General features: G+C 45.4%; 2 protein-coding genes across 3 annotated transcripts; one reads left to right on the top strand and one right to left on the bottom strand.

Moving 5' to 3' along the window:
* The first annotated feature begins 629 nt into the window (after positions 1–629).
* Positions 630–6,424, top strand: LOC308058763 (uncharacterized protein). Its single transcript, XM_080375100.1, has 2 exons — positions 630–1,342; positions 1,629–6,424. The coding sequence occupies exon 2, from the start codon at positions 1,630–1,632 to the stop codon at positions 2,680–2,682; it is 1,053 nt and encodes a 350-aa protein (XP_080231226.1). The 5' UTR covers positions 630–1,342; position 1,629; the 3' UTR covers positions 2,683–6,424.
* Positions 6,425–6,570: 146 nt separating this feature from the next.
* On the bottom strand, positions 6,571–19,925 carry CDADC1 (cytidine and dCMP deaminase domain containing 1; the record flags this gene model as incomplete). Of its 2 annotated transcripts, XM_080375077.1 has the most annotated exons (9): positions 6,571–6,951; positions 8,193–8,253; positions 8,908–9,097; positions 9,624–9,793; positions 10,864–10,913; positions 12,984–13,562; positions 14,377–14,554; positions 16,080–16,174; positions 19,630–19,925. In XM_080375077.1, 9 exons carry the CDS (start codon positions 19,826–19,828, stop codon positions 6,878–6,880), a joined length of 1,596 nt encoding a protein of 531 aa, XP_080231203.1. In that variant the 3' UTR covers positions 6,571–6,877. The 2 variants fall into 2 exon arrangements, with proteins under 2 accessions (XP_080231203.1, XP_080231204.1); XM_080375078.1 differs by lacking the exon at positions 19,630–19,925 and having other exon boundaries at positions 16,080–16,181.
* Positions 19,926–24,927: the final 5,002 nt, after the last annotated feature.

Here is a 24,927-nt window from a genome sequence, read left to right on the forward strand (position 1 = left end):
GAGGATTTTAGCCATCAAGGTCAGTTAATTGGAAAGAAGTTTCTGCATTGGGGTGGCTGGAAGCAGTATTAATGCAAGCCAAAATTTTGCCCTTTGGAACCTTGTGCATTCCTCCTGTAAGGCTTTTACATTGCCATAGAAAAGAAGGGTCTATTTTGGTACTGAATCATTCTGGGGCAGGTTTTTTTCTCCATATGTTTGCATAAATCTACAGAGGGCAATGGAGTTACACCACCGCACTGGCACAGACCCACCGTGGCTGTGGGAAGGTGGGAAGGCGGGATGGCGGGAAGGTGGGAAGGCAACCAGTGGGAAGGCAGGAAGATGTGAAGGCAGGAACGTGGGAAGGCGGGAAGATGTGAAGGCAGGAAGGCGGGAAGATGTGAAGGCGAGAAGGCGGGAAGGTGGGAAGATGTGAAGGCGGGAAGATATGAAGGCGGGAAGGTAGGAAGATGTGAAGGCGGGAAGGCGGGAAGATGTGAAGGCGGGAAGATGTGAAGGCGGGAAGATGTGAAGGCGGGAAGATGTGAAGGCGGGAAGATGTGAAGGCGGGAAGATGTGAAGGCGGGAAGGCAGCCAGCGCTCAGGCAGGGCCTGACTCCTTGGAAATGTGAGGTGGAACGTTTCAGGTACAGACAGCTGATACACTGGGAGTGCAGAAGATAAATGTCACACTGCAAAAGCACCGCAGGGAAAACGCCACCTTTGGCCATGCTGGGCCTCGCCCGGGGCGAAGCCGCGCCCTGCGCCTGCACGGCGGCCGCGCCAGCCACAGCTTCCCCCCCGCCTGCCGGCGCGCTTCCAGCCCCGCGGGAGTTCTGGCATTTATAGCACGGCTCTGCCTTCTGCTGGCCGCGGCAGCAGGGGTCCCGGGGTGCTGGCTGCAGTACGGGCGGTACAACACAGGGCCGCCGCGGCAGGGGAGCGCCGCCGTGCCGTGCCGAGCCGTGCCGTGCCGTGCCGTGCCGTGCCGAGCCGGGCCGAGCCCTGCCGTGCCGAGCCGTGCCGTGCCGTGCCGGGCGCGCTGCCTCCCCGCGGCAGGGCTGGCCGCGGCATTCCCCTCACCACAGCGCCCCCTGGCGGCCGTGCCGCGCCCTGCCGCCGCCCAGAGGGAGGAGCTCCTCCTGCCGCGACTGAGGCGAGATGGCCCCGGTTCGGAGCCAAGGGACCGACCTGAGGAGCCATCTCCGGCTCGGGCTGGCCAAGCCAGCCCCGGGACCAGCACAGCAGCCCCTCCTCACCGCCTCACCCGGGGCTGCAGGGTGAGCCTGACAGCGGCCAGCCCTGCGCGCCACATCGGTCCGTCCCAGTCCCAAAGAGACACATTTGGCGTGTGGCAAAGGTAAGGACCCCTGCTCTTGGCCCCGCGTGTGTCCCTCTCATTGCCAGGAGGAGGTGGGCTCCGGTGGCAGATGTCCTCTGCTGGCAGCCCCTTTCCCCTTCAAAGAGGGAAGAAATTTGCAAAACAAATAGACAGCACATGTGGGAATGGTTAGGATCAGGTGTTGCCTGCGTTCGCGTGCCATGCCAGCAGGTGACACGGTGTGCAGGGCTGGGGGGAGGGGAGGATCTCGAGGAAGATGAGCAAGTGTTTGACAACAGCTCTCTGCAGTCGCCTTTCTGTGCAGGATGGAGTTCAGCTCTGCATGTGTGGCACTGTCACCGTCAACGACACAGCCGTGGTGGGTTGAGCCTGGCAGGACGCCAGGTGCTCGCCAAGTGCTCTGTCACTGCCCTCCTCAGCTGGGCAGGGGAGAACAGTGTGACAAAAGGCTCCTGGGTCCAGGTAAGGGCAGGGAGATCACTCAGAGTTACCATCACAGGCAAAACAGAGTCAACTTGAGGAAAATTAGTTTAATTTATTGCCAATCAAATTGGAGTAAGGTAATGAGAAATCAAATCTTAAAAACACCTTCTTCCCCCCACCCCTCCCTTGTCCCCGGGCCCAACTTCACCCCCGCTCTCTCTCCCCGCTCCCAGCAGCGCCGGGGCCGGGCATGTGGCTGGGGTCAGTCCCTCACACGCTGCCTCTACCGCTCCTTCCCCTCAGGGGCGGCTCCTCACAGCCCTCCCCTGCCCCAGCCGGGTCCCCCCACGGGTGCCGTCCTTCAGGCACAGCCGGCTCCAGCCCGGGTCCCCCCGGGGTCCCCAGCCCCGCCAGCAAACCTGCCCCAGCCCGGGCTCCTCTCCCCGCGGGGCCACAGGCCCTGCCAGGAGCTGCTCCGGCGTGGGCTGCCCACGGGTCACAGCCTCCCTCGGGCACCCACCTGCTCCGGCGTGGGGCCTCCAGGGGCTGCCGGTGGGGATCTGCTCCTCCGTGGGCCTCCCCGGGCTGAGGGGGACAGCCTGCCTCAGCGTGGGCTTCACCGCGGGCTGGGGGGAACCTCTGCTCCGGGCCTGGAGCCCCCTGCCCCTCCTGCGCTGCCGTGGCGGCTGCGGGGCGGTTGCTCTCACCTGCTCTCACTCCTCTCTCCAGCTGCAGGCTGTTGCACAGGTTTTTTCCCCCTTCTAAAATACGTTGTCCCAGAGGTGATACCACCATTGCTAACAGTCTCAGCCTGGGCCAGCAGTGGGTCCATCTCGGAGCCGGCTGGCACTGGCTCTGTTGAACAAGGGGGAAGCTTCTGGCATCTTCTCACAGAAGCCACCCCTGTAACCTCCTGCCACCAAAACCTTTGCTAGGCAAACCCAATGCAACAGTAATGCGTATCTATTAGAAAATGGCATGCACCTTTGCTTTGCTAGTCTCCAAGCAGTGTTGCTTACCGGAGCTAACAAAATAAAGCCAAACAGGTTTTTGAAGGTGGTTTGCAGGCAGAATGGCTGAAACAAAAAAAATCTATTTAGAGGACTGCAAAGCTTTTCAGAGTAGTCCCCACACGAAGCATGGCTCTGGGAAGCCTGTCCTATTGCCAGCCTGGCTGACTATATTCCACTTGTGTGACTACAATGACATTTCAGTTCAAGAGTGCTCTGAAATGCGTCTCCCATCTGTCCCCATTTACTGTGTGTGGCTCCGTGGCATGAGCTAGTCTTGGAGTGCATTGAGTGGATTCCTTTCAGATGAAGTTAAACGGTCCTGACGCACTCCTCTGGCTAACAGGCTTTCAGTCCCCATGCCCGGGGCTAGAGCTAGGCTAGAGCTGGACCATCAACACTCCTGATGGGTCAGGCCTTCAGCATCACCTGCTTCATGCTACAGACTCGCTCCCCTTCAGCCACACTGCTGACCAGGACAACCATGTGCCCCGATCACCACAACAAACCCCTCTCTGCAGTGACTACGGATCAGGATGCCTGCGTGTGCCCATGCAGGCAATGCAGGTCTGCAAGGCACGAGATGCAGAAGGGACCAATTTAACTGCTGGTGGTCAGAGCTTTGCCCACTTCTATCCTTTCCAGCCAAGAAACAGGCTGTGGAGGTGGTAGCTCATGCAATGTTCCCCAAGGCAGTGCTTACTCTCCAGAGGAAGAGGGAATTAATGCTCATTAATGCTGCCAGGGCTGAGGGAGGGGATCCCAGCCCTTCCCCCGGGCTGGCAGGAAGCAGTTTCATGTTGAGACAAATTCTTCAGGCACAGCAGAGGGAGGCGATGCAGCTCAGCAAACAGGAGACACTGCAGGAGCAAGGACAGCACTGGGCTGGTAAAGGGTGTGAGCATTTCAAAGCACTCTGTAATGTTTCTAATAACCCAGAGCACTTAAAAATACACTTCAGTACTTACTGTCAGATTAATTTATTAGCACAAAACATGTTTTGCTGTAAGGCAGACAATTAACAGAGAAATTCTGTAATTCTCAGTCAGGAGGCCAAATTATTATAGTTAATACCTGCAATTAAAATGACTGCTCTGAAACGAATGGGAGAGACATAAAATGCATGTGGAAATTTCATACAATATATAAAATATAGAACTTTTACATTTTTAAATTTTAAATACACTGTAGCTTTTATGTAGGAAACAAACATCCTAGAGTTCATTTGCAAAACAAGCGCTGCGGCAGATGTCCAGTCTTCCATGGCTCTCCCTGGTATGCAGGTGACACGCACAGCAGCACCTACAGAGTCCACGGGCTGAGAGAGAAACCCCATTCACATTGTTCCTGTTGGCCAGCATAAAGACCCTGCTTGGTAATCCCAGTAAGAATTAAAGAAGTAGGGTTATACTGATAATCACAGCCTACAGAAATTTGTGAGCCTCTGGAGGAATCTGTAGAAATATGACAAGACAGAAATAAAGCCAGACTTCCAAGCCTTCAGCCTTACAAGCAATTCCAGTTTTGATGGAAATTTTGTACAAAAATCCTCTTTTCAGAAAAGATAAAAGGTAAAGGTAGAGCCTTAACTCCTCATGAAGTACAGGCTACCAGCAGCATTCACTGCAGTGTTGTTATTTAATATGTGTGACATTTGATTTGTATCTTGATTTACTTCTCCATGTACCCAGGCCACCTATGATGTTTCAGGGACTTTTCAATTTCAGCTGTTCCTATAAATAAACAGGCTTCTTTACTGATTTTGATACCAGCTGACTGATCAGTATAAAACTTGAAGTGGCCTTAAACTTGCCCCTGTTTTTTTTCTCCTGCTTCTACCTCAAGTGAAAGAGCATTGCCTATGAATTATGGAAACAAGAAGGTTTCAGTGGGTGGAGTGGGGTGGACTTTTTACTGTAATCCAGTGTCCTTCTGATCAGTAAAAAAAGCCAAGAGTAATTACTCTAACACAAGATGCTTAAAAGAAGCGGGGGAGGAAATATGTCAAAGTAAAACATTTATGACTTAAAACCAGATTATAATCTTTCTTATGAAACACCAACTTTTGACGTTAACCTCATATGGAAGTTACAATGAAACCGTATCATCCTTGATGAGAGGAAAACACTGTCTTTCTGATGGTTGTTCACCATGCAGACAAGTAACTTAATCCCCAGGCCCTGGACTCTGAATCTGACAGGTGAGGCACAGAGCTCTTGCAGATGGATCTGCTGGTCCTAAATTCAGGATCCAGGTTCCTCCGCATGAGATTACAAGACCTGGTGAAGTGGCAGTTCAGCAATTTCCTCTTGAGCTACTGTGAAAAAACACTCTTTTAAGGTGTGATGCACAAATGGATTTCACCATCCTTCCTTTAGCTGACAAACAGGGTCAGATTTTTCTCCTTCGCTGGGTCCTGGTCCTGGGAAATGAGGCCGTATGCATCCTGCTTAGCAAGACAGCAGTGGTGCAGGAGGTCAGCCAGTTGCCTGATGAGATTTTTGCTGCTAACTGCACGCACTGCAACTCAACCAGTAGCCCTAGAGTAACCTTCAGTCTAACTAGGCTCAGAGAAACAGCAGCTTCTGCAGCTCCAGTGAGATTGAATCCTCATGGCAGTAAGAGGATATAAGCATTCCCCAGTTCTACAGGCCAGGTACTCAACAATGAAGTTAACACTATGAGCCATGGGGAATCACAGCTCCTCACTGCAGCTCCAAGCATCAAGAACACTACCTTAAGCCACAGTACCAGTAGCCAAATGGGGTGAGAACGGACTCCATATAATTAATGCCACATTACATATGCTTTGCGCACTATCCAATCACAGCTTTAAAAGAAACAAACAGAACCTACGGCAGCTTCTAACACGATTCCCCTTCCAGCACTTTAAAGAGGGCAGCAAAGACAAGGTGCATGAAAGAACTGGGAAGAGGCTGTTATATATCCTGCCAGCAGCAGCAGAAAAAGGTTTAAAGTGTTTGCACTTGACACTCAGCAGAGGAGTGAACAGAAAGTCTTGGATCGTCTGCTAAAACAAACAGCTAGAGGTCATATTCAAAGCAGCAAACAGATGGGAGTAAGGACAGTGATCTCTCAAAAGATTGCTGGGTGCAACTCTCTGTTCCGATTACCTATTATCTACCCAGCACCCCTCAAAACTAGCAAAAATATTAGACTGCCATTTCACTGGCTGTTTTAATGTCACCCTTATTCCACACGTAGTCATCCAAGAGACTGGCACCTGAAGAGACTCAGGCTATTGCACTGGTACAGATCATCCTATCAAAGAAACAACAGGATATCCAGCACTTTATTAGCTTCTGTAATCCTAGAAGCCTGTTAGCGAAGTATTAACAAAACCAGAACACTAGCAATCTTCACATACTGTGTGCCAGTGAGATGAATACAGCCAAATTCTTTCAGGCCTGCATCCAGAAGCTGAGAAAAAGCAAAGGTCGTCATCTACATTAATTCAGGTGGGCTGCACTTGAGGAAGCACACAGCAGCAATGCAAGTGCCACAAAACAGAAGAGCTCTGCTGCTATGGTGGTTGGAAGATGGTACGTATGAGAGACAAGCTTGATTTCCAAATCACTTACCTAGCAATGACTGCCATCCCAGTGTCTTTGTCTCCTTTATACAGACTGAGGAGCAGAAGCCACTTTCATCAAGAGGAATAATTGCTAGTGATTATTTATCTACCATTTCCTAGAAGATTCCCTTGACGATTGTACTTGAAGAACTAGGGCTTATTTCTGCATTCTGCTATCCCAGAATTTAGAAATCCATTCCCTCAATCCACACAACAAGCAAAAAAGATGTCGTTTTATTATCATTCTGATCTACCAGCAATAAACTCTCAGTATTTTTTTTTAATGTGTTAACAATGATTAACCACCCAGTTACTTTCACAGAAAATACAAGCAGCATTTTTTTTGCCAGGAACAACTAAATTAAAAAGACCTTCAGGTAATTCCATAAAACATTAAAGACATCATAAATAAACTTATTCTAAAAATTACTTTCCAAGCAATAAATAAAACTCTTCCTTATTTGAAAGTGCAAACAGGCTGCATTATAAAAAGTACAGAGCAAGACTGCAGAACTGCTCAATTATTCAGTAGTGACCAAGACACAGTTTCTTGTTTTGGTGCGGCTGGTCATCTAGTGATTTTGTTTTCTGGATCCCATCTAAAGAAAAAAATATGTGTGAAACATTAATACAATAGTAAGCATAGCTTAAATACTCAACACATACAGGCACACTGGAGTAACACTGGGGGCAGGGAGGGGGATGAAGATTGTCTTCTTACTTTTACAGAGGAACACACAATAATCATAGCAAGAGAAATACACTAAAGAAAGCAAGCACCTTAAAACAGTTCAGGGTTGAAAATGCAACAATGAAGAAAACATTGTTAGAAAAATAAGCCCTGTTAAAGGTTGTCAAACAAAGTACCCCAGGATCAATCTTTCTACAGCTCAGTCAAAAAAACATTAGCAGAGAGAAGGACAAACAAGCCCTAACATTCTGCAGTGACTGCTAACAGCAGAAACACAACTTTGAGCCCTTTCCTCCCTCCTTTCCCCTGGTCCGTAAGAAAATAGCTAACAAAGAGACTTCACTAATCTAGCTCAGTACATGTTAGGAATTAGCTTGTAGTATGTGGCTATTCATGGTACTCTATGCTTTGAGTAACTGCCAACTCCCTATCTTTATGCTTCGTATCTTCATGCTTGAGGCACAAAAATTATTTAGCTGCTTCTTCCACATTATCTTCCCCTGTGGATGAGAAACTTTTTAAGGACTGGTAGATGACAGTAGATGACAATGGTGGGTCACTTTTGTAGCACAAAAAGGCTTCGACATAAGACTCCTCTAAACTCTGCTTTCAGAAGATAACAGCTCCCTTGCTACGGGGGGCAGGCTGACAAGGAATTTGTGGCCTTTGTGTTAAGTATGTCTATATATACACACAAAGACAAATGTTGATTGAAAAGCATTGGCATAGATTCTACTTCACAAAAGCAGCACTGAAGTATTCTGCAGGACATATTTAAATGTTGGAGGCGTCCAATTTCTATTGAAAAAGAATGACACTATGGAACACAATATTAGAAGTCTTTATAGAAAAAATTTAAAACATGATAGTCTGAAATAATCTATGTGCAAAACAGGATATTGTTGACCTCGATAACAGCATTACTAAGTTTTGTAATGTATCTGCTAAAGCCAAGCATTTGTTAAAACAAGCTCATTTTCAACTTACCATTAGTTCATCTAAGCTCAGAGAAGTTTTCACAGCAAAATTTAACTAATTGAAACCAAGATTAATTAAGACTAATAAATCCCAGAGGGATTAAGGTTTGTTTAAAACACCATCTCACTTACTGACTTCATTCATAAAATGAAATGATGAAAAAATACTTACTTTCCCTGTCTGTGGGGTCATGGAATTCAAGGGCATTAGTGTGCAATGGATTTATTTGCCACTGGTAAAAGAAGAAAAAAAATGTTTACTTATTTCAGAAAACAGAAGAAAGCAAAAGGAGAAAGAAGAAGTACCCTACAGTCCTTCATCGTAAGGCATAACTAGGGGTGAGGTAGGAAATGAAGGGCCCTCCCTTCAACACACACTTGCTTTTAGGATGAAAAGCTGTTAAGAGATGCATGGCCATTTACTCCCTTGAGAATGAGAAAGGAATCTGCTCAAACCAACAGTGCTGCAGCTTCTCATGGTGAGCACCTTGAGTGCAGGTGCACTTGGCCACCTTCAAAACCTACCATAGCTCTTTCAGGAGCTGCTGAAAGGGCATACAAAATCACAGTAATCTCCCATGTCAGCTGCCATGCTGTGACAGGGAGGCTTGGAGAGAACTTCAGTGTGAAGAGACCACCTCAAACAAGAGCAATGACTTAAGAGAGAAATCTGCAAGGCAATTACACAAAACAGAAACACCTGGCCCCATCATATGGCATATGGCACAGCACTTCTCCCCAGTGTGGGGACAGAGCAACCTCTCAGTTCCACTTGACTAAACAGCACGAGAAAACACAGCCTCTAGGCTGGCTGCAGATGACTGCTCGCTCCACCCTCCCCAGACGCTGCCCAGAGTTTTTAGAATAGAATATGTTTAGACACTTACTGTAAATTTGCTTACACCCTCAAGTTCACCAAACTTCATATAGGAAATGTCTGCTTTCTTTTTTCCAGCATCAACATCTCCTGCATAGATCTGCTTGATACCAGCCCCTTTGATTAATGGGACACATTCATCACACGGACATTTTGTCACAAATATCATGCTTCTCTCATCTGGTTTTATTTCTCGACACCTACAAGCAGTCAGAAAACAGAATTATATCTTAATAGTTTTGAATGCCAACAAACTAGATAGCTCACAAGAGCAAGCAAAGTGTTACGTACTCTCAGAAGCAACTTATTCTTAACCAAGTGCACTAGTACACAACAATACCTGGTTTGATTTTACTATCTGTGAACAAAACACCCATCCCACCTCTCCGCACATATCATTATTGGAAGCCTCAACAATTTAACAAGTTACACTTCCATTTTTCAGGTTATAGCATGGTCCCAGCAGGAATCGGAGGCAGTGGCTTGTATCTGAAGGATAGCTGGTGTGCACTGGAGTGAGTAATTTTTAAAACCCAAGTTCACTCATGAAGTCTGAAGAAGCCCCGGAAGCTGACTGTGTCCATGTGCACATCCAGGTTATGCACCATAGGCATAAACAAGACCGTGACTGCATTCCACACTTCATCACAGTGACATCATGCATTTGTCATTGAACTGCTTCTGAACCATCTTACTCTTTTTCTGTAGTAAAAATAAACCCATTACCTGAATGTTAAGGCGTTCTGCTCCGCATGTATAATGTATCTGAACTTTCTGATTTCCCGATCTTTTTGTTTATCATCCATGTGTGGAAAATCAGCATATTCAGATCCAACAGGAAAGGCGTTATAACCACAGCCTACAAAATACATTGCTCCTGTTCCATCACAGCTTCTCTGCAACAGTAAGAAAGCATCAAATTTGGGGACATTTAAACTGAGTACTAAGTCAAAGTGTTGTGCAATGTATACTTTCACATTATCAGTTCGTGCCAGGTTACAGCAGTTAGAACTCAGCTCTTGCTAACCGTGCCACGTCTATATGGAGCTTTTCTACTAAGTTCCTCCATAGGAGCCGCATGGGCAAACTGTAACTCCACAGACAACATGCTCCACAAGACTTCAGAAGCTTTGCTTTTAGCAAGTAATACTGACAGCAAGAACAAAAAGTATTAAGGATTTAGTCCTTAAGCCTTTCTGCAATGTACAAAATTAAAGACATCTGGGGTTAGTCTCTGATGTGCCAGAGGCTGTGTTTCACCTGCCTCTCAACACAGCCAGTGACCAGTGGGCTGACCAAGTAGCAATCAGTAACTGAAATCAGAAGAAACCTAACAGCAATAAGCAGCTGCTGACTGAAGTGCTAAAAACAAATGAAGAGTACTTTGCAGCTGCATGAAGGATGAGGCTTCCTGGGATTGGTAACGTGCATAATAAGAGACATAAAGAAATAAAAACTTTATGTTTGGATGGGAAAAAGCACAGTAACAATATCTGTAGAAAAATATCACTTTGATCCAAAAAGGCATCTACTAAAGCCAGTATGGCATTTCAGCTGCAATAAAAATCATCAAGAGCTTGTGATTGCATGAAGACCTCTCCAAAAAATAGCTGCAAAGAGGGACCATACACAGTAGGCACACACTGCCTGATCAGCAGCTGTGGCAAAACTTTTTGGCCAGGACACCTGGAGTAACTGACAGTGACTAGGGAAGCAGGCACGCTGAAAAGCTAGACAGACACACTGTGGTAGTTACTAAATGCATTTATACTCCCCCTTCATCTTGACAGCCATAATAATGAACTCAGACATTAACATTGAACTAAAGAATAAGAAGTGCAAGCCTTCTACAGTGCTCTGTGTGCATATGAAAAATGCACGTGTATAAACATAAAGCAAACAAGCTCAAAGCAGACACAAATTATGAATTATGAGTCCAAGAAAAAGTAACTTTTTCAATACTTACTGATTTTTCTTCTGCCCAAATAATAGCTCCAACTCCTGTTTTATGATCCTCTGAAATACATAAAATTTTAGCAGTAAATAACAAATGAAGCACTTCTGAGTTACCTCTACATTAACATATGACATCCTAGAGTAATGAATAACATTAATTGTTGCTTCATGGACAGAAGAAAAGAAAAGCTGAAAGATTTAACAGCTTCAAAGTCGTATGAGTCCACTGCAAAAGCTGGGTATGCTTTAACTGCAAGGCCAGCCAGTCTAAGACTTTGCTACGTACATTTGTTCACAAATGCTAAGAAGCAACCAATAAGAAGCAATCAGATAAGAAAATGTGTGCCAGAATATATGTGGACAGGTTTGCTGAGGTGAGATGACAAACTGATAAAAACCTTCTCAGTTATCAACTGCTTAATTAATTACTTAATTTCTTCCATTCTTTAAGTGAATTGTTTAAGTTTATGGTTCTCTGATGTGAATTCCTATCAAAATTAGTTGTATTTTATACCTAGGTCAGAGACAAAATGTTAACAATTGGATTTTAGGGGGGCCACTGTTGCCAAGACCACAGGAAAACTGGAACAGAACTTTCACTATGTGACCTGGAAGATTTTTATGGAACTCGGAAATCTTCCCCAGTAGCTATTGATGGGAGTCTTGACCAGTTAGAGCATATCACAGAGAAAAAAATGTTTCAGGCTTCCAGCGATTAATATTATAGAAGGTGCTGTTTCAATTAACCATTTCCATCATCTCTGGTATCACTACCATATACAATCACTCAAAGAGGGTCTTTCCTGCCAAAGATATGTTTTATGAGGGCTGGCTTTATTTATGTTCTGCATATTTATCAGTCACTGATGTATATTAAGCCAGCACAGAAAACATCCTGTGATCTTGCTCCTCTTAGATCCACCCATATAATAAAGTAAAGCGTGTAAATATATGTGTGTGTGTGCTGTTATTTATTTTAATTTTATTAGAGGAATAAAGTGGAATAAGAGTTTGCTCAAAAGCCAGGCCTCAGTACAGGCTAAACAGCACAGATAAAGCTGAATTTTGCTGCCCCAAAAATAAGTACTCAAGTTTGGTCAGTCTATCTTGTTCTGTGAAACCGTAGTTGTACAAAAACCTCACAACTGGTTCCATGAAATTTCTGAACTACTTCTAAAAACACAATCTCCTCTGCAACTTTTGGTGACCAAATTTGTGGAAGGTACCTGACAAAGAAAAAAAAAAAGGGGGTGGGGTGAGGAGGAGGTTCTAAAATGTGACGACTGTTCACCTTTTCAAACAACAAAGTCAAAAGTAAGTCAAAAGGCCTATCGAGCTCCTGACTTGATAGGTTGGATTTGTGCGTTTGGGTTGAGGGATTAGTTTTGGTTTAAGCTTTAAATGTGTACTATTGATTTGTTTACAAGTGTTTTAAAAAAGCTACTATCCTATCTAGATGAAAAAAACATCCCTAAGAAGTACCACCAAGTTTTAAGTCTTCATAAGTCTGTTCTCTGGAACACTACTGCATTGATACACAGACAGAATAAAGCAGCTAACAGAAGTCATCTGCATCAAGACAGTCAGTAACTATCCTTCCATCCTGAACTCCCGTACATCAAAACTCCAGCATCTTTGCAAAGAAAACCCCATCAGATATATTAACACTTTGACTAATAAGATTAGTACTAGGAAACTGAATATAACTGTACTTAATGCCCTACTGAAAGGATATATTTCACTGCTTTTTTTCTGAAGAAGTGTACATAATCTGCTTGAAATATTGGCATTTATTTGATAAGAGCAGCATCTTGTGAAACCTCAGTAAAAAGAGCCTTAGAGCAGCTTGAAGAATTTAAATGTCATTGTATTCTGTGTTCAGGTAGGTGTTAGACATGTTGGCAGGACAGGCTTTGCTAGCACTGTATGTAAAATACCTGCACTAATTTTCTCTTGGCAAGCTTGCACACACAATACTATGTACCCCTGTGGAGTTTTTACTATTACTGCTGCTCCTGTTTCACAGATGTAGGAATGGAATTCAGCAGCATCCTCAAAGTATTTGGAAGAGTAAGACTGAAATCAGGAACTCATGAGACACATTCTTCCTCCACTACTGTAACAGCTCACCTGTCCGATACGCAAGTAGTCTGGCTTGTATCATACAGTGCCTTGCAATTTCTTGGGGCAAACCCTGATGGTCTGTTTCATTCGTTCGTTGCGATTCACTGTTGTAAAATCCAAAGCATCCAAAGACAGGGACACTGGCAGCCACTGTCGCCAAGACCAAGACAAGATCTTTCATATTTTGCCTAAGGTTGCTGAAGTATGGATTTTCACAGAGGTTCTCCAGTCCTATTGTCATCAGTATTTGCTTGTGCATTTCCTCATTTGAAATTAGAAATAAACTTTCATACTCTTTTATTCTCTCTTGTCTACACGCAGTATAAAAGTCAATATTACAGTCAGTCTGAGATTTTGCTATTTTTTGAATAAAATCAAACTTTGTGGAAGTTTCTTCAACAAATTGCACCATATAGCACACCAAGGGCTGAAGCAACACACACACATGAGCACGACTATTTGACTTCAGTCTTTCTACTGCTTTGGCATCTAGCTTTGCATCATCCGTAGTCATGGGATTGGATGCATCATTCTGCAAGCTGATTTCAGGATCTGCAGGCCAGTAAGAAATCCTGTTCACCCCAGCTGGAAGAGAAGACAGTGTAGCAAAAGGAACCATACGAGTGCAGTGGAACATAAACCTCATATTCAACCCACTATTGTTTAACCCTGGTTTTACTCCTTTAAGGCACCGAGTACTGCTTAAGGAGCACCTGGACAACAAAAATGCTAGCTGTTACGAGTACCAAGAGGTTATCTGATTTGATAATCAGACTACAGACAAACATTGGAGTTTTCCAAGTTCTAAAATCTTTGTCACAACCTAATGTTGTGTCTTACCTACAACAGATACATTAACACCACGTAGAAAATTCAGCACTAATAAAAGTTGCTGCTGAGATTAAAAATCAGTACTTGCATAAGGGCTGTACCAGCAGATGCCATGTCAGGAAAAGAATAATCTGACTTGTCTTCATTTTGCTTGGGAAAAGGAAACCCTAAAGTACACACACTTCCTCTGGTGCCACTAACTAGCAATGGTGGGGCAAGGAAAAATGTAGCAATCTACACCTCATCATCAGGCATAGGGCTGCTCTGGAAAGGTGCAACAGGCATGTCAGAATCTCAGCAGTGCATCCCAACCCAGAGACAAGTACCACCAATAAGAACAGTTGCACAGAGAGATAAGGTCTCAGTAGTAAACCCTAGTTTCTTGATCATCAGGTCCAGGAAATGTACATTCAGTATTATTTTCAGCCTTGTGGAAAGTATCAGTGCAGGCTACGCAAGTTAGGGATTGGCATTCACAACTGAGACAGCCCAAAGAGAAAACAGGCTTTCTGATACCCCCAATCACAAGCATAACACTTTTTCCTACTCTACTACAGTCATTGCTTACCGTTTACAATCATTTTTAAACAAGTTGAACATGGTTTTCTGGAAAAATAAAGGTCACAGTTTTTAAGTCTTGATCCATGTTTTATGAGTGCAATTTGGCCAGCATGTAAGTCTGTACTGGAACAATGAAGACCAATAATCTTCATGTTTTTCACCACAACTAGACCACTCTTCTTCACCTATAGAAAAATGTGTTACTATTATTATTATTTTACTTTTTTTCAACATCAAGTCCGTTGAGATGTTACGCCTCTTCCTTGGGTAACAGTAATCAACTAGGATCACAGCATATAGCTCTTCAATTGCAATATGAATCTTTAAACAATCTCTGTTATACTTCCCCTAAGCAGTTATTTCTTTTTTACATGGTTTCTACATGCCTGCTAATAACAGAGTGCTGTGCCCCGCCAAACTTCAAATAGGGACTTGTTGCAAATTCCTGATTTTTCTGGTCATTGCTTTGCCCATAACAAAATCGAGAAGCAGTGTAGAAAATTCTGTCAGTTACAGCTGAAAACGCCTCTGGATCATCCAGCATCTGGAAGTGCTTATGAGTTTAATTTCTCTCTCAAGCTTGACCATCCTGGCAGCCAATAGCTTCTCTAGCTTTATTTCTGTCTCTTTACTTATAGAAATGAATCCTGGTTCTAAAGAATCTTCCATGGAAGAAGTCTGCGTACCGCAGACGACCTCTTACATCTGGATTCCCATGTATTGTGAGGAAACTGGATACAAGCTAGTTTGATGAAGCCAGTGGAACAGATCTCATTATGTGATCCAGCTGCTACCAGAATACTGTTGCCTTAGATCTGTAAATTGCTCAATTTCTTTGCGGTTACAGAAATTAGGCTGTACTAAAGCCCTACATGTAACCCAAGTGCCATTTCTAACTGAATTCCTGAATTTGAAACTGCTTTTGAAGTTTATATGGTGTTGCTCATCTGTCCCTCTTTCAGATCTAGTCTGGGACATACCAAGCTCTGAAAATCAGGCCTAATTGTCACTCACACTATTTTCCTATCTTTTCTTGTCCTGGCTGATACATGTGCTATGGATCTTAGCAGATGGGTATGCTCTGCACGAAGTGTAATAACAATTTTAAAGAGCACAATAAGAACTCTGATCACAAAAAGAAACACCCTGTTCCAGGACACTCTGAAAATACCCCTCTACTTTGAAGTGTAACTGGCCACTATTTAGAAGACCCATTCTCAAGACCGGTTTCTTTTCATTGTCACTAAAGTTATCTACAAGTTCTTGATCAGCAAACATTTCAAGTAGTTCTGTGCACCTCCACGATAAAAAAGAACTTGTCTGCAATCATGACCATTGTAATTGTAAAAGAATATTGCTACACCATCAACCGCGCTAATTTTAAAGTTACAATTAGTATATACTAAGAAATGCATGGTATACACCATGCCTTCTTTGTTATGCTCTTCAAAATACCCACCATTTTTCAGTGTTTGCTTCACCTGTTGAGGGTGTACCTTGCCTTTCAAAGTTTTTCAGATCTATTTAACTATTTTTCTCTCACCAGCGGATTTTTTTTTCTACTTGTAAGAAATATTTGAAAAAGGTTTACCAGCTTTTTTCTTCCCCCCCACCTCCTCTGGACTATCTGTTGTGTAAAGAGCAGTTAGATTAAATTCACTGCAGGAGCTGTTCAGAAAGACCAATTAACAGTATGCATGGACATATTACCTGTGATTTTTTCTGTTGCTCAGCCGAGGGAAAGAGCTCCATCCAGAGACTGAACAAAGTAAAAAGATTGACCTTAGAAAGTCTTGGCATTTGTCCTGTCATCAGAAGAAAAAGAGAAGTATTTATTAAAGAATATTTATAAAGAAGCCCCACATTGTTGAACAATATTTTTGAAGTCTTCTACACCACAGCTGCTAAGAAGCTAATTCATCAACCACTTCTGCTATTATTGCAGCTAAATCCACACTATCCTCTTCAGGGCAGCAGTTGTCAACTCAGAATGCTTACATCTGGATGCAGAGATCAGATTTGTGCAATGAGAGAAAATGGTGCAACTTTCACTGAAATTCAGTGAGTAAATTCTACTCAGAGGTGAAGAGCAGAAATCACAGATTGGATCCCACATAACTTAATGTGCTTAAATGATTCACAGAAATTTGAAACACAGCTTCTGATTCAGCTTCAGGCTCACCACAGAAAATATCTAGGCACACATCATGATCACTGGATTGTGGCGTATGATAGCATGGACTTTGTAAGGATGGTGATATTAGCTAGCCACAGCTTCCATAAGTTTACACTCTGTATATGCGTGGTCAAAAGCTTTACCATTGGTCAAACTCTACTTGTCCATGCGACCAGCTACTGCCACCCCACAGGCTATTCTTCGCTGTGTCCATGTTCTCTCTTCATCCTGTGCTCTTCTTCCAGCCAGCCTCTCCTCCTTTTCTCTGCTTCATCTAAGTTTTTATCTGACCACTTTGCTGCAGGATCACAGCTGCACATCGTCAAAGCAAGGCCACAGCTGCACACCAACATCAAACTGTCTTCGTCCCCCTACACTGGATCACTGACAACAACAGCAAGAGTGGATGAGCTGTTGTGAAACCTTCCAGTTACATCATTTCCAGAGAAACCTACTTCTGGATTTTTAGTTTGCTTAACTTTTGGTTAGATTTTTACAAAAGTGTAAGCCTATTGCTCAGGCTGTCACTTCTGAGGTAGCAAGGAATCGCTTCTCGGATCACCACCTTGTGCTGGTGGTTCTACTCAAAATCTGAACATTGTCCTGTGAGGGCCAGCGCTCCGCATGCATGAGTGCCCCACAAATGAAAAAGGAGGAAGTACTGCATTGCTCACTAATGCTTGCACCATTCCAGATGTAAGGCTGGCGCGCTTCACACTTGGCATGAAGTTAATTAAGTCTTCGAAGAAGCTCCAGTCCCTATTTCAGGGGTGCTTACAGAGAGCTGCAATGAAGATACACTCCTCTGCAGGTCTCCTGTGCCACCTGACAATAGTATTTCTGTTTTTATCCCCTCCCGCAAATGCCAAAGTTTTTGCAAAGGAGGAAAAGGCAAAGGCAAGAATAGAATAGAGGAAGGCATTTCTTGAAGTAGTTCCAGCAGTTTGGAAGAGATACAATCAGATTATTAAGATTGCTTCGGTGCGAGAGAGGGTTAGTTTAATGACATGTCTGTGAACCCATACAATTAGGACAGCAGATAAACATATGCAATCCATGACTGGAATACCATTTTCAGACAGCATTTTAACAGCTTTTTTTCACACAGATGTGTGATCTTGGAAAGCAACTATAGACATCTCAGCAGCACCATCTGATGCTACACTGTCTACTACTCCTTAGGCTACCCAGCTACGCTAATTCCACAGTGCACAAGCACTGCAAGGGATACATGGTTAGCACAGATATGTGTGCTATGCTTGCAGCACCTATGAATCTGTTATCACTTGTACTAAAAACAAACTGTAAAAGAAGTCTACAAGTCACATCTAAACAAGTAGAATTTGTTTTCTTAAATGGGCATTTGAGTTCACTCTCATTACAGCCCCTGTTCACTCCTGTTGTAGCACACACGTGTACAGTTCCCAAGTGGCAAGCTGAAATAAACAGTGCAATTTATATCAACGCACACATACACCGTCATGTTTTCTAAAATAGATTACAATTTGGCAAACAAAGTATACTTAAAACAGAATACGCCAAAACCAAGTTTTAATTACTGTTTGTTTTCTTTGACCTAATCTGAATGTGACCTGTCAAACACATGGGAAACAAACTGAAGAATGTACCGGTCACAATGCTGTTGTGACTTGACTTGAATTTATAATGAGAAGCAGGAGAATATCATGATGAAAAAGGAGAGACCTGTGGTCACTATTATCTATGTATCCACATCTTCATTGACTCAGTACTTAAATGTTCCCTTAAGTTCAACAGAGTTAAGAGAATACTGATTAAAGTGGCCTGGCAAAAAGGTAGAAGACATCTTACAGAATTTAAAGCAACTACAGAAGATCGGGGAAGAAAAGGAATCAGGCTCTTAAGCTACTGAGAGCAAAACTGCACATGAAAGGCGCGCTCTTTTCAGGTGCACCAAGTCCTCACACAGAGGTATGATTTTATTCCTCCAGGTTAGGGATCTCACTCTGGTGAGGCAAGTCATGCTCCAGGGAAGCACACTCTGAAGGCCAGTGTCAGAAACTCTGCTACTCCTACACCTGCAAGCACAAAGGAGCAGGACGCTCCGGACATGGCTCAGATACAGGATTATGCCATGGCTGCAGCATAGGAGTCCCTAGTTCAAAGTCTGAAAGGCTTGTAAGAAGTTGTCTTGACAGTATGAAACAAACACTTGTGCTTTGTTTTCACACCATCAGGAGGAGGAAATCAGTGATGTCACTCTCCTGTCTGGGAAACAGAAACTAGAAACCACTTTCAGAGCTCATCTTGGCTCACTTGGAAGCAGGATTTTCAAAAAACTGGGATGAAACAAAACCCATTTACCCATCAAAGGGGACCTGGCAGCCCTGGCATGGTCCTCAGTGTGAGAGCTGTAAATATACGTCCATGGGCAATGAGTACCACTCCCCACTCCCCTGGGACAGCAGCGACGGGGTATGTGAAATCCATCAAAATCAGCTTCATCTGGGCATCCCCAGCCCTGAGAGAAAGTTGCTGTCTACAAAATTCATACATGGGCCCTGCTATAGGGGTTAACAAGAACACCCCTCAGAAGGCAGGCATTTTTACGCACATTACATTTTACACACGTGAAATATACATGGTGTAGAACTGGATAAAAAAAATTTTGAGGGTGGGGGGAATGCAAAATACAAGCGTATGTTATCAAAAGGCCTTATGAATAAGAGCACAGGCGAGCGAGGGAGGGGGGCCGGGACACGCACACACCGTACCGCGTTATCTGTGCCGGGCAGCACCCTGGCGCAGCAGCCGAGGGGAAGGCTGGGGCTGCCGGCACAGCCCGCGGAGGGCACAGCCCCGCCAGCGCCCTGCGGGCAGCGCAGACCGGACGGTTCCGGGCATTTCCTTAAACGCCCCCAAGCACCCGGTGGGCGAGAAGAGACCCGCGAAACGCCGTCAGCGTACCAGACCCCTCCCCCCCCCCGCCGCCTCAGCGCCCGCTCCCCAGGGCGGCGGGGTCGCGGCTCCCTCACAGCCGGGGCAGGCCCCGGCCCGGCCCCCCCGCAGCCAGGCCCCCCGCGGCGGGCACGGGGCGGCGCTCACCGGCCATGCTGTCGGTCTGCGTGCTCGCCGCGCTCACCCGCGGCCCCCCCGCCGCCGCCGCCGCTTCCTCTGCGCCGTGCATCCGTGCCGGTGCGGGTGCGGGTGCCGGTACCGCCCGGTGCCCCCGGCCTCCCCCGACCCGCCCCCATGGCGGCCCCGCTCCTCCCTCAGGGCGGTGCCGCGGTGGAGGCGTCCGCATGGCAACTGCCGCTGATGGGCGGGCACCTCGGCCAATAGGCAGCGGGAGCGGAAGGGGGGGTGGGGCTTGTCGTGACGGGGCGGGCGGTGGCTCCTGGCGAGAGGCGGGGCCTGTGCTCCGTAGCGGGATTTTAACGGTGCCACAGAGCTCGCCGCTCCCTTCTCCCCAGCGGGGGGGCACCGGTCCGCGGAGCCTCTGTACCGGCCGCCCGGCCGCTGCCGTGTGGCTGAGGGGGAAAGCCGCCGCCACGCGCCCCCCCGCAGCCGCCCCTTGGTGGCCTCCCGGGGAAAGTACAAGCTCGCGGGCAAGAAGGGACCCGAGGAGCACCGTGGTGGGGACGCCGCGGCTGGGCCCCTCGGCGCAGGGGCAGCCTCTCCCTGCGGCTTGCTGAGCGGGTGGCTCGTAGCGGGGGATTTCCTGCCGGCTGCCATCATCTCCCGCGCCCGCTGCGTGTTTTGGCAGCTCAGTGCCTCCGTCGCGCGTGTGGAAAGCCGTGTTCCTGCGGGCCCCGGCTGCGGCGCGGCAGCCCTTCGGGAGAGCTGTCCCACCCGCACAGCCCAGCCTCCCACCCGCGTGCTCGGAGCAAGAGCGGCCTCGCCCGGGGCCGCGCCGTCGGTACCAGCTGTGTCTTTCCAGGGCAGAGCCGTTACACGGCGGTTACACCCGTGTGGGAAAACGAGCAAGGCCTTGGCAGCGTACAGGTGAAAAACGGTCTGGTTTTCATCTTGTACTGTATGCGTTGTGGCTGCTGCGACTGGGCCAAAACTCTTCATCGTGTACGGAGTGACGCTCGGACCCGGGAAGACCGGCTCTGGGATTGCTGCCCTGACTGCCCATGGCAAGGGAAAGGCTGGATGAAAGCAGAAAAGGTTTGGGGCCTTTTTTTGTTCGTTGGTTGTCTCTGTGTCCTTTGTTGTCTTGGGTGGGTTTTTTTAAAACAATCTCTTGTCTTGATTTGAGCCTGTAATTCAGGGTATGTTTCTCTCCTGGACACCAAGGCATTGGGCTCCTGAAAGATGAGCCAGGCTGAGGGGATTTGGTGGCCTCTGTTCACAGGCTAACAGGTTCATGGATGTTAAATTAGAATACACCCTGACTTCATATTTAATATCTTTTCTTCTGTGAAGAGAATGACTTGTAGTTAACTGGATAAATCTTATTGATTACAAAAGGGGCTGTAGTATGCAGTAACCTCCAGACTGGAAACTTACTACAAGGGGAGGTACTTGATCCCAAAACTGTGTACGTTTATAAAGAAACCACTAATAGTTTGTGGAAGATATGTGATGCATTTACGTAAAAGTTTCTCTGTGGTTAAATTTTTGGAGATAAATCTATAAACTGCTGTCATGTGTTTAAAAAAACCCACCAAAATAATTATTTGGAGCCAGTGACTATAAAATCACATCTTGTGGAGTTTCAGAAGCGAGTCCGAGACAATCTAGACTAAAAGGACTAGTGACTAAAAGGATTCCTGAGGATGTGACATAAAGCAATACAGAATCTTTCATGAGTCTTGAATAAGGTCAATATAAGCCTAGAAACTGAATGAGAGCATGAATTAGCTTATGAATTGTTTCTTTTTGAGGAGTCTTTCATTTCCTATATGGATGCAAATGGATTCCTTTGCTGTGCAAGTTACCGTTATCTAAGATGAACTTTTTCACTATTTAGAAAAATTCCTTTCTAGACCATGTCTTTATGAAATACTACAAAATGATGTGTGTATTTGCACTTACCAATCTTGCAAATGTGTCTGGACTATTGCTGAAAGCAGAGGAGAGACCTTTTATGTTAAAATAGACCTGCAGCAAGTGAAAGGGTAACACCTTTCGGTATGATCATCCCCCGGTATCCCAAAACCAAACCAACACTTGCAAGAAGTCTCTCTGCTCTGTTGAACTTTGTGGTGTTTTTTCCACTGTGTTGGAAAATCAGCTTCTCTCACCAGTAGCTTGTTGATTCATGCCACAGTATTTGACTTGCATGCCCTAGTGTTTCCATGTGCAGCTGGGCATGGAGGTGGGGTTTTCAGGGGTCAGCAAGCCCCAAGTAAGTGGAAATCAAGTTCACAGCAACAGTCACCAGTGAGTTGCAGTTACCTCATTGTGCAGGAGTCTCCTTTGTAAGAGGGAAGGCAGCACAATTTATAGGCAAGTCCCACCCTATGCTGGCTTTTCATCTAATTTTAGTCTTGAACTTGAAAGCTCTCAGTGGACTGGGACTAAAGGACTTTATAATCCTCCTTGCCTTCTGCTAAGAGCTGGAGGGCAGTGGATGACAGCATCTGAGGAGAGCGTTCGTTCACTCCAGGACCAAGAGAGGCAACGTAATTCCCTAAAATCTGTTCAAAAGGAGAATGGCACCAACCCTCATCCAGAAAGCATCCTTGCTGAGGGAGTAAGTGTGCTGCTTTTGGCAAGATGACAGTGAAGAGGAGGATGGTAGAGGAACGTAATGAGGAAAGGGGGCTCTTGGCCTCGCTGTCCTTCTTATGCACAATTCAAGGCAATTGAGCCTTTCCAGTTAACCAGTGTGTTAGCCTCTGAGCTGCCATTTTGAGTATGTCACCAGCAAGACTTTCTGGATGGGCCTCTTCTGCTTGAATCAGGCCTGCTGGAAAAAACTACTACTTTCCTCAACAGCTGCAGTTTGTTCCTGCAGTTGTCTTACAAACCCAATTCATTCAAGTGACTGATTGCTTAACACCCCTTTCCTCCCTCCCCTGGCCTCCTTTTTCTTTATTTAGCAGACCCATTTGCTAGTATTTCTCATTCTAAGCACACCAGAAGGCTGTAGTCTCTGATATGTTATTTTGATCTGGTAGATGACAGAAAGCTCATTCCTAAAGCTCGCTCTGCCAAAATGTCCTTTGGAAGTTGTTACATCAAATTGTCATGTCACCTGCATTCTCAGATTTCTGATATGTTTCTCTTTGTGAAGATACCCTGTGATACCTGCAGTGCTGTGAAGCTGCGTGATTGTCTTTGATGATGAGCTTAATAATTGAATAGCCATTCAATATAAGAGTGTTTACTGAGAAATTACTGAGCTGCCTTGCTGGGCTTTTCTGGTGCTTCTTGTATCACCATCAGTATATTTCTACACCCTCCATTTGATGGTGTCTGTGGACTGAGACTCTCATTCCTCATCATCACCTCTTCCATGATTTGATAAGATGACTTATTCCTGTGTCGCAGTGACTGGCTTCGCAGTGTCTTTCTGCAGCTGAGCTCTACAGGTTTTAGATCCTGAAACATGGTTTCCTACACTACCATCACTCTCTTAATGCAGATGACTTTACACCTTACCCCAAAGTCTTAGCTGGAGTGTATTGATATACAGTGAAGCTTGATCATCTGTTTCAAAAGTAGTAAGAAGAGCTTGCTGTGCTTAATTCCTGGGGTTTGAGATCTTTATTCAGCACTAGTAGTCTCAGTCTGACCCTTGCTTCGCCTTCTGGATTTTAAAAAAACAACCCACCTGTTAGAAAGTTTCAGCGGAGAACTATTAAGTGTCACCGTAACAGCTAGGCCCATCAGTTCATACAGGAGATATCTGCTCATTGTTTGTACTGTGCGATTACAATGAGCTTCTCTCACTATCTCTGCAAGCCATGTTGAAGGAGTTTCTGCTGGTGATGAGTTGTTTTTTACAGCTCACTGGAAGAAAGCTTTTGTGCTGCTGTCAGGCAAAAGCAGATACATCCTTCAGCCTCATCAGTCTGTTAAATATGAAAAAGTATGTGCTAATCTAGTAAATGAAATGACATCAAGCAAGTAAACAATCAGGAATTACATTTATTTTCATCTCAAATATTTTAATTAATCAATTTGTAAGTACGATGGCAATTTCTTCCTTCCAGTGCATTGCATTAAGGAGGGGTTGCATGTACTGTCCCACTGTTGGAGGACAGGCTGTCACTGAGGGACAGAGGCATCTGCTGCACATCAGCTCAGCTGCAGCTTGGTGCTCCAATGGGATGTAAACCTGGGAGCTCTGACTCTCTGGACTTTGCATTGAGTCTGCTGGTGTTCTGTTCTCTGCAGCTGCTGTGCTTCACCTCTGTGAGAGAGGCATTCAACTCCTTGACCCAACTTCTGGTAGTTTGGTTCAGTCTCCAAAGGAAGCAGAGGCCTCAGCCATAACTGGGCCAAAAAATTATCCAGATTCAACCTGTTCTCTGAAAACCTGTGCAGGAACAGGGTGACATGGTGAACATCGATGCATATGGGCTTGGAAACTGAAACACCAACCGTATGATTAACGCATGAATAGCAGGTGATTCTTCCAAGACTCATTTATCAAGGAACAAAGAAAGCTGTGAGTACAAGGAGTCTCATATTTACCTTTTCCATTAGATGCAATTTGACTGCAAGCCAAGCACTTTATTCCATAAATATGACAGCCCAGGTAACCCTTCTCTGAGCTCTCCCTGCTTAGCAGCTATGATCTCCCCTTGAGCACAGACACCTCTCAAGGTTACTCCTCAAGGCTGAGACCCCTTACCAACTGCAGATCATTGGTAAGTGACTGATACCACACGTAACCTTGTATTATAGTGCACTAGGCTTTGTACTGGTAACTTTGAATCGTTGCTATATCCTCTACAGTAAGTAATACAGTGAACCTTGACGTTGAACTTGCAGGTCTCGCTTTTATAACATCTTAGTTCAATAAAAACACTTCCGCTGATACCTTTGGCAGCGGTAATTTAAGCGATCTAATTCCCCCCTCCATGGCAACCTCAGACATGTCTACTTCCCTGTGAATCTGTCCATGTGCATAGTTTGTATCTCTGTTGAAGACAGTAGAAGGTAGACATTGCTATATAGTGAGGATGTCTTTATTTAGACACAGTAAGGACCTGGTGTTGCTCTGGCATCAGAAAGGCAGTCAGGTTTGGGTCACACTAAGGTTGTGAAAGACTGTGGGGAGAGAGGCTAATCCTGCATTCATGCCCATGCAGTGGTCATCTGGAGTAGCTGCTGCCTTAGATGTCCAGAATTTATATATTCAGCAGCTAGTAGCGATCCATTGTTTCACCGAGCCATATTAACTGGCTGCATTTTATACCCATGTTATGCATTTAACCTGCA

The sequence above is a fragment of the Falco punctatus genome (genome assembly GCF_963210335.1).
Source record: "Falco punctatus genome assembly, chromosome: 2".
Classification (NCBI taxonomy): Eukaryota; Metazoa; Chordata; class Aves; order Falconiformes; family Falconidae; genus Falco; species Falco punctatus.